The sequence below is a fragment of the Oncorhynchus mykiss genome, chromosome 12, assembly GCF_013265735.2.
Source record: "Oncorhynchus mykiss isolate Arlee chromosome 12, USDA_OmykA_1.1, whole genome shotgun sequence".
Classification (NCBI taxonomy): Eukaryota; Metazoa; Chordata; class Actinopteri; order Salmoniformes; family Salmonidae; genus Oncorhynchus; species Oncorhynchus mykiss.
In genome coordinates this window covers 15,151,582-15,161,671 of record NC_048576.1, presented here as the reverse complement: position 1 = coordinate 15,161,671, position 10,090 = coordinate 15,151,582, and the positions used below count along the sequence as shown (strand labels likewise).

At 43.0% G+C, this 10,090-nt stretch overlaps 1 protein-coding gene across 1 annotated transcript; it reads left to right on the top strand.

Annotated features, from left to right (window-relative positions):
- The first annotated feature begins 7,284 nt into the window (after positions 1-7,284).
- On the top strand, positions 7,285-9,663 carry LOC110537028 (growth arrest-specific protein 1). The gene has a single exon (XM_021622743.2). The coding sequence runs from the start codon at positions 7,905-7,907 to the stop codon at positions 8,691-8,693; it is 789 nt and encodes a 262-aa protein (XP_021478418.1). The 5' UTR covers positions 7,285-7,904; the 3' UTR covers positions 8,694-9,663.
- Positions 9,664-10,090: the final 427 nt, after the last annotated feature.

The window sequence follows — 10,090 nt, the reverse complement described above, 5'->3', positions numbered from 1 at the left end:
GTGGCCAGTGATTCCATGTCTATGTATATAGGACAGCAGCCTCTAAGGTGCAGGGTTGAGTAGCCGGGTGGTAGCCGGCTAGTGATGGCTATTTAACAGTCTGATGGCCTTGAGATAGAAGCTGTTTTTCATTCTCTCGGTCCCAGCTTTGATACACCTGTACTGACCACACCTTCTGGATGATAGCGGGGTGAACAGGCCGTGGTTGATATCCTTGATGATATTTTTGTCCTTCGTATCGGGTGCTGTAGGTGTCCTGGAAGGCAGGCAGTGTTCCCCCGGTGATGGAGTTGCCATTTCACAGCCCGACAAGATGCTCTCAATTGTGCATCTGTAAAAGTTTCTGAGGGTCTTATGGGCCAAGCTTAATTTCTTCAGCCTCCTGAGGTTGAAGGGGTGCTGTTGCGCCTTCTTCACCATACTGTCTGTGTTGGTGGACCATTTCAGATTGTCAGTGATGTGTACGCCGATGAACTTGAAGCTTTCCAACTTATCCACTGCGTCTTGTCGATTTGGATAGGGGTGTGCTCCCTCTGCTGTTTCTTGAAGTCCACGATCAGTTCCGTCATTTTGTTGACATTGAGAGAGAGGTTATTTTCATGGCTCCACTCTGCCAGGGCCCTCACCTCCTCCCTGTAGGCTGTCTCGTCATTGTTGGTAATCAGGCCTACTACTGTTGTTTCATCTGCAAACTTGATGATTGAGTTGGAGGCATGCATGGCAACACAGTCATGGGTGAAGAGGGAGTATAGGAGGGGGCAGAGCACGCACCCTTGTGGGGCCCCTGTGTTGAGGATCAGCGAAGTGGAGATGTTGTTTCCTACCTTCACCACCTGGGGGCAGCCCGTCAGGAAGTTAAGGTCCCAGTTGCACAGGGTGGGGTTCAGACCCAGGGCCCCAAGCATAATGATGAGCTTGGAGGGAACTATGGTGTTGAAAGCTGAGCTATAGTCAATGAACAGTATTCTTACATAGGTATTCCTCTTGTCCAGATGGGATAGGGCAGTGTGCAGTGTGATGGCGATTGCATCGTATGTGAATCTATTGGGAGGTAAGCAAATTGAAGTGGGTCTAAGGTGTCAGGTACGGTGGAGGTAGGGTTGCACATTGTGGGGAATATTCAGCGGTGAAAACTTTCCGTGGGAATTAACGGAAATATACAGTGGGGAGAACAAGTATTTGATACACTGACGATTTTGCAGGTTTTCCTACTTACAAAGCATGTAGGTAATTTTTATCATAAGTACACTTCAACAGTGAGAGACGGAATCTAAAATCCAGAAAATCACATTGTATGATTTTTAAGTAATTAATGTGCATTTTATTGCATGACATAAGTATTTGATACATCAGAAAAGCAGAACTTAATATTTGGTACAGAAACCTTTGTTTGCAATTACAGAGATCATACGTTTCCTGTAGTTCTTGACCAGGTTTGCACACACTGCAGCAGGGATTTTGGCCCACTCCTCCATACAGACCTTCTCCAGATCCTTCAGGTTTCGGGGCTGTCGCTGGGCAATACGGACTTTAAGCTCCCTCCAAAGATTTTCTATTGCGTTCAGGTCTGGAGACTGGCTAGGCCACTCCAGGACCTTGAGTTGCTTCTTACGGAGCCACTCCTTAGTTGCACTGGCCGTGTGTTTCGGGTCGTTGTCATGCTGGAAGACCCAGCCACAACCCATCTTCAATGCTCTTACTGAGGGAAGGAGGTTGTTGGCCAAGATCTCGTGATACATGGCCCCATCCATCCTCCCCTCAATACGGTGCAGTCGTCCTGTCCCCTCAGAAAAGCATCCCCAAAGAATGATGTTTCCACCTCCATGTTTCACGATTGGGATGTTGTTCTTGGGGTTGTACTCATCCTTCTTCTTCCTCCAAACACGGAGAGTGGAGTTTAGACCAAAAAGCTCTATTTTTGTCTCATCAGACCACATGACCTTCTCCCATTCCTCCTCTGAATCATCCAGATGGTCATTGGCAAACTTCAGACGGGCCTGGACATGCGCTGGCTTGAGCAGGGGGACCTTGCATGCGCTGCAGGATTTTAATCCATGACGGCGTAGTGTGTTCCTAATTGTTTTCTTTGAGACTGTGGTCCCAGCTCTCTTCAGGTCATTGACCAGGTCCTGCCATGTAGTTCTGGGCTGATCCCTCGCCTTCGCCATGATCATTGATGCCCCACGAGGTGAGATCTTGCATGGAGCCCCAGAACGAGGGTGATTGACCGTCATCTTGAATTTCTTCCATTTTCTTCCATTTTCCATGCAAATTAATATTAATACCATTTAAATTTAGATGTTTTTTTGCATTGGACATATTTACCATATCATATGGAGACAGAAACATAAACGTTTTACCTTATCATACGTAGACATAATTGCAAATGATTAAATCCTTCCAATAGAAACTGTAAAAAAGATTTGTTACAAATTGAACTTTCATTAAATTAGTTAACTCTTCACATGGGATGATTTCAATTGTCAGAATGTGTGCGTACTGGTAGTGAAGTCAGGTGCAGGAGAGCAGAGATTTGTGAACTGGCGCACACTTTATTTAGGCAAAAGTGCAAAACGCGCAAAACAGTCACAAGAATTATGTTTAACAATTGACATCTTCGTGAAAAATAACAACTCACACGAAAACAATACACTCGTAACACAAACAATCTTAAACAAAGACATGATGGGGAACAGAGGAATAAATACATGTAGACTGATTGGGGAATGAAAACCAGGTGTGCAGGGAACAAGACAAAACAAATGGATAGATGAAAAATGGAGAGGCGATGGCTAGAAAGCCGGTGACGTTGAGCGCCGAACACCGCCCGAACAAGGAGAGGAGCCGACTTCGGCGGAAGTCGTGACATCAATGAACAACAAAAGAAAGGGAATATTGAATGATCCCCACAGATCCATCGCATCTCCCAAAAATGTTTTCAATATACATCTGTAAAATAATAGTCTATAAACTAAAGCTTTGGTTGTCTTCCTCTCAGCCTTCCATGTCTTCTCCCTGGACCTTCTCAATGTCCACCTCTTGAACATCAGACTCTGAGGCCTCATCTTCACTGTCACTTTCCAACCGTGTTGAGAATGGATCGTTGTCAGGCTCAAAAAGCCTAAAATTTGCACGGATGGCCACCAATTTTTCAACCCTTGCATTGGTCAGCCTGTTGCGTGCTTTGGTGTGTGTGTTCCCAAACAAGGACCAGTAGCGTTCTGAGGCGGCTGATGTTGGTTGGAATGGAGGATGATGGAGGCAACAGGGGAAAGAGCCTCAGATTCACAAAGTCCCTTCCACCAGGTGGCTGATGAGATATGTTGGCACGACTGCCATGTTGTATCTCCATCCAAAAAGCCTTGCTTGGAAGTGTACTTTGCCAGACTGCCAAGAACCTTGCCCTCATTCAGGCCAAGGTGGCGAGACACAGTAGTGGTGACACCATGGTCCTTGTTGATCTCTACACCAGACAGGACACTCTTGCCAGCATACTTGGGGTCCAACATGTACACTATGGCGTGTATGGGCTTCAGGCAGAAGTCTTCATGCTTTCTGATGTATTTCAGAACTGCAGTTTCCTCTGCTTGGAGCAACAGTGAAGTGGGCAAGGCAGTACGGATTTCTTCTCTTACATCTGCAAGCAGAGTCTGAACATCAGACAGGATTGCATTATCTCCCTCAATCCGTGCAATGGCTACCCCAATGGCTACTGTGTCACACTGCTTTGCTTTATCTTGGCCAGGTCGCAGTTGTAAATGAGAACTTGTTCTCAACTAGCCTACCTGGTTAAATAAAGGTTCAATAAAATAAAAAAAATAAAAAAAATAGGTTTCAGGAGTTTCAGACTGCTTACCACTCTCTCCCAAAATACATCATCCAGGAGGATACTCTTGATGGGGCTGTCCATATTGGCAGACTGTGATATGGCCATTTGCTCTTATTCTTCTCACTTTTCTTGGTGAGGTAGATTGCTGCTATAACTTGATGACCCTTCACATATCTAACCATTTCCTTGGATCTCTTGTAGACTGTATCCATTGTTTTCAGTGCTATGATGTCCTTGAGGTGCAGATTCAATTCATGAGCCAATGGGTGTGATGTGAAGGTAGGACTCCTCCACCTTAGACCAAGCTGCCTTCATGTTCGCAGCATTGTCTGTCACCAGTGCAAATACCTTCTGTGGTCCAAGGTCATTGATGACTGCCTTTAGCTCATCTGCAATGTAGAGACCGGTGTGTCTGTTTTCCCTTGTGTCTGTGCTCTTGTAGAATACTGGATGAGGGGTGGAGTTGTAGTTAATTATTCCATGCCCACGAACATTCGACCACCCATTAGAGATGATTGCAATACAGTCTGCTTTCTCTATGATTTGCTTGACCTTCACTTGAACTTTGTTGAACTCTGCATCCAGAAAATGAGTAGATAAAGAATGGCTGGTTGGAGGGGTGTATGCTGGGTGAAGAACATTCAGAAATCTCTTCCAATACACATTGCCTGTGAGTATCAGAGGTGAATCAGCTGCATACAGAGCTTGAGCAAGACATTCATCAGCAGTTCCCTGACTACATTCCTCCATTGAGTCAAAAAAAACATCTGATTCCAGGAGGACCATGAGCTGTGTATTCATAATTTTCACCTCAAATAGAAGTAGAGGGACTTTTGTCAGAGGTTGCTTGTTGTGAGCGCTGAGGGAACTTTATGCACTTGGCCAGGTGATTATGCATATTTGTTATGTTCTTTAGATATGATTTGGCACAGTAATTGCAAATGTACACAGCTTTTCCTTCTACATTAGCTGCAGTGAAATGACTCACCACATCAGATAGTGCCTGTGGCATTTTCCTGTAAAGATTAGAAAAAAAATTGTAAAATAAATACAATACAATTCCATGTACAGATAAATAGTTAAGCAGTTAGATTAAACAACTCCTTTGTATGATAAATGCTTTAAAATGAAACGTATGAAAACAGGTGAATTAACACTCCTCAATTACCAGGCTCAAGCAAACTAAAACCTACACGGTAGCAAAAACTAACTAGCAGAAATTGTTAACAAGTTAGAAATGATTTAAACATACTTTGCTCTGGGCTACTATTTACTAGTTAACAAAAAATAATGTATGTCATTTAAATATATTCACCCGACCAAGTATTGTAATCAAAACTTACCAGAAAGCCTGTAGTCCTTGGCTCAGACAATGTTGTAGTGTGGGCTCAATAGCATCTCATTAGTGTGCAAGATCTTGAAAATCAGCTGTACATGTGATGGAAGAGTGCACTGCACATGTGATGGAAGAATGCACTTTGCATGCAGAGGGTTGCAATTCCATTGAATTGGGAATAGTTTAACAAAAATATGCCACAAGACCTAAAATTGCCTTATGTGTATCCCACAAAAAAGGTTCACTGTTATAAGCTAACTTTGTTGATGAATTTAAGCAAAATTCCCAAAATTCCTGGGCTTAACTCCCTTGGAAAAGTTCCAGAAAAATGCTGACCCTTTGCAACCCTAGTTAGAGGTGATAACTAGCCTCTCAAAACACTTCATGATGACATAAGTTAGTTCTGTTACCTTTTCTTTCTTGTGTACAGGAACAATGGTGGACATCTTGAAGCAAGTGGGGGCAGCAGACTGGGATAGGGAGAGATTGAATATGTCCATAAACACTCCAGCCAGCTGGTCTGCGCATGCTCTGAGGACTTGGCTAAGGATGTTATCTGGGCCGGCATCCTTGCGAGGGTTAAACGCGCTTAAACGTCTTACTCACATTGGCCATGGAGAATGAGAGCCCACAGTCCTTGGGAGCGGGCTGCGTTGGTGGCACTGTGTTATCCTCAAAGCGGGTGAAGAAGGTGTTTAGCTTATCGGGTAGCAAGACGTAGGTGTCCACGACTCAATGATCACATTTCACTGGTATTCAGACATAGTGGCTCTGGGTTTGGCCACTCACTCAGTCACTCACTGGCAGCGCCTTGATACTGTTGCCCCGTTGATCATTGTCACTCTCCCTGGTCTGTAGGCTACAGTCTTTTCATTAACCATTAACAACTCGGAAGTAATGTTATAAAAATAACTGCTATCCTTATGGGTTGAATAGCTGAGTATATATGAGGCCGACAAATGAGGCGTTTGTTTTTTTTCAGGTGAAGGAAGGTTATACTTCCTTTTTTTCAAAGCTCTATTTTCACAAGATTACAGCTCTATTTCTTATTTTCTCTTTGCCCTTCTGTCCTCCCTGGCTGGCATGTCTTTATTGGCATACATGTGGTGACTGGTGTTATTCACACGTGTGCTGTAACATAGGAAGGCCCTTAAGGCTTGTGTTAATACTCACTTATGTTGTGTGGAGGGTGGAAGGGAAGGGAAAGGGGAGGGGGAAGGGGTGGACAGGAGCAGCAGCATGTGTTATAGCAGCTGTGAGGTGAAAACTAGTGTATTATATAGTGAATTGGGTGCCATTTGGGATGCAGACTCTCTCTACGGTAGTTAGTCAACATGACCATAACGTTTCTAAAGACATTGTCCTTCACCACCTTTAGAATTTATTCAGTGTGATTATAGGTCAATCAACATTCACAGTTTTTGTCTCACTGGTAGTTGAAGTACAGGTTAGGCTACTACATGTCTCCTGTGATGGATGGCAGAATTTTCTTGGACTACCCTTTATGTCTTATTTTCATATGTTTGAAAGGTTTGGGGAGAATAATTGACAATAAGTAAACATTTTGAAATAAAGAAAAAGTTATGTGAAGTCAGATCATGTTTATTAGGGGCTCCCGGGTGGTGCAGCGGTCTAAGATACTGCTAGATGTGTCATTACAGGCTGTGATTGGGAGTCCCATAGGGCAGTGCACAATTGGCCTAGGGATAGGGTGTGGCCGGGGTAGGCCGTCATTGTAAATAAGACTTTGTTCTTAACTGACTTGCCTAGTTAAATAAAGGTTCAATAAATAAAAATATTAGCCTATAATAACAATGAGTTAAATCTTTACTATCCCTTTTCCCCGGTTTACACTAGATTCCACAGCCACTGGGTTAACATTGGCTATATCATAAAAAATCATGAAAACAAACATTTGCTTTTTGGTCTTAATTTAAGGCTGGGGTTCGGCATACGGTTAGAAGTGTGGTTAGGTTAGGGTTAGGTTTAAAATGAACATTTTAGAAGATAAACGGTAGAAATGGGCGGGGTTTCTGACTTTGTGGCTGTGGAAGCTAGTGACAACCCTTTTCCCCTGCTAATTCATTGGTCACGTTTCCATCTTCACGTCACTGCCCTGAACAATGTAACAAATCACAACAACTAATTTGACCAATAAGGCAAGGAGGTTTTAGTCAACCGACGCAGATGAACGAGAGAGTCATTCCACAGTCTTCAATGGGGCGAATCGTTCATCGCATTCCTCATGCCTTTACATAATTGTATAGCTAAAGAAGACACCGAATGGCATGCTAGTTGCGCAGATAGCCTAGGCTACATCATAAAACTTTTCCTGGAACGGAGTTTGCCTTTCTGAACGTTAAAACGACGACGGAACTGTTTTTTTCTACTTCATCTTGTCTGTGCGGCAAAGCAATGGAACGCAGAAGTTGAATAATTCAGTATTGTGAAGCCTCTACTGCTGTGAAGATAAGTGGAGAGTGCCTGTGAACTTGTATTGTAACAGTGTATCAAACCTCGGGGAAAAATTCAAATGAACAAATTGCAGGCCATGTGCGGTTTTCACACGGTATCACTGCATTGCACATTATTTGGTGAACCTCGTTCATTCCCCACTGGCGCGTACTGAATGGGAGGGAATGGATTTGGATGACTTCTTTTTGACATATTTGATGAATATACTGATAACCAAATCCACATGTTGAAGTCTTTTGTTTATTCGGATCAGTCTACTTCGAAATGGCAAGTTTTGCCGGGTTTATAAAGTGGACTGGGAGACCGACTTTGTATTTATGCTGTGCGTTTGCCCTGTTCGGTTGTCTTTGCATCGCGTCCCCTACTCATGGTCGTCGGCTCATCTGTTGGCAAGCCATTATGAAGTGTCATGGAGAGCCGGATTGTCACTACGCATATGACCAATACCTTTACGCCTGTGCGCCTGTTATCAACGGGGATAGGAAGAAGTGTCCCAGCCACTGCATCTCGTCCCTTATCCAGCTGAATCTAACTGAGACCGGTCCGTCTCTAGAGGACTGTGACTGCGCCTCGGACCCCGTCTGCCGGAGCACCAAACGCGCCATAGAGCCGTGCCTGCCTCGGACAAGCAACATGGGCTGCACCGAAGCCCGGCGGGAGTGCGAGAGCGATTACCAATGTAGCTCGGCAATGCGTGACTATTTGTTTCACTGCCGTAAACTTTTCGGAGGCGAGAGATGTTCGGACGATTGCAGGAGGGTGATAGCCAACATGCGCAATATGCCCAAAGCACAACAACTTGATACTTGTGTTTGTGATGGCACGGAGAGAACGATATGCGAGTACGTCAAAGTTAGTATGAAAAACTTTTGCTTTGACTCTATGGACAGATACGCAGGCAGCGGGTTTTCTGATTCGGACTCTGAAGATGATTATGATGATATGGAGGATTATGTCTATGTGGAAAACGCTAGTGATTCACTTAAATCCTCCTGTCGGGATGTATGGACTTCTACTGTGGCCACCATTTTGGTTCTAATGCGTCTTATCTGATAGGGCAGTCTACCCAAGTTGATTCAGCTGTTGGGGAAGTTGTTAGAGAAATAGAGAGGCCTGTGAAACGTTGACAGAGAGACAGAATAGCTCATGAAAGTGTTGTAACAACAGCACACCTGCTTTAGCGTATACTTTGTGTGTTTGGAAGATTTATTGGCCTTTGCTCTGCTGTCTTCATAATGGGGCTTCTCAACATTCTATCTGGTCTCAGTCTCTGTGCTGATAGGCTATGGGTCATCTTGCTCACAAATGTTTATATTTAAAATGTATACATTTTATGTGAATCTCAAAAGTTTATAGATTCATTTCCAGATAGCTGTGCACCTCTAAAATATGTAATTGTTTTAACCAAACCTTAAAGAATGTTCTAGGCCTACTATAAGCTTCTCCTTACCTTGTGTCTCACAAAATAGCCCAAAAAGTTTGACACACAATTTTCTTTAATGTGGACAGCCAGGTGACTTGTAAGTGTACATATGTATAATGCTGTTTCAAGACAATAGTGAAAACATCAGTATAAAACATGTTCTTGGTCACTTGGTGAAAATGGGGACAGACTAATCAAGTTTTCTTTCACTATGAGCTAGACAATAGATATAGGCCTACATTTCATTAAGATGCCATTTAAGCTCTAGTCAGTTGGTAATCATCTAAGTGACAGATGTAAAATGCATTTACCTAACCACAGTTTGATTTGTTATTTAATATTATTAGCCTTAATCATGTCCCAGACATTTCCATAAGCTCAGTATCAATATCAAGTTAAAAAACAAGTTAAGGGAGATTATTTTTATATGTCAAAATGTGTGAAGTTAAATTGTACAGTATATTGTATGATATGGATTTTTTTTCCCAGAGTTATTTGTTTATTACTGCTAAGGATTTTTGCACTGTATAGAAATGTCATGAAATGCTTCACTGTCTACATTGTATTTTAGTGAAAATATAAATGTTCTTGCTTAAAATTCTATTGACTCTTGATTGTTTCCGTCTTAACTCTACTTTATGTAGCCGTATGGGTAGCAGCAGGTGATTTTAGTACGGTGTCTCGCAAATCTTTTGGCAGCTGTACCAATCCTTTCTACATCACAAAACCCCCTCAATACAAACCATCAGTTCATCTGAGCTACTGAATGTTATCTGACTCCTAGAGCAAATGAAGAGTCAGATTGATATACACTTGAATTTGTCAACATTAATGTTTGCTGAAGGCTAAACTGTTAATGCTGGAAGACTGTATAAACCTGAGGACGAAATAGCCTATCTCCTGGGGATTGCAGCTCAGATGGAGCCAAGATGGGCCTGGCTAGTTTATTTATCCTCACCCCATGTGTTTGTTAGAAGAAGCATTCACACAGAGGAGAGAGGGTAAGAAAAGCTGTGTCTGGGTGAAT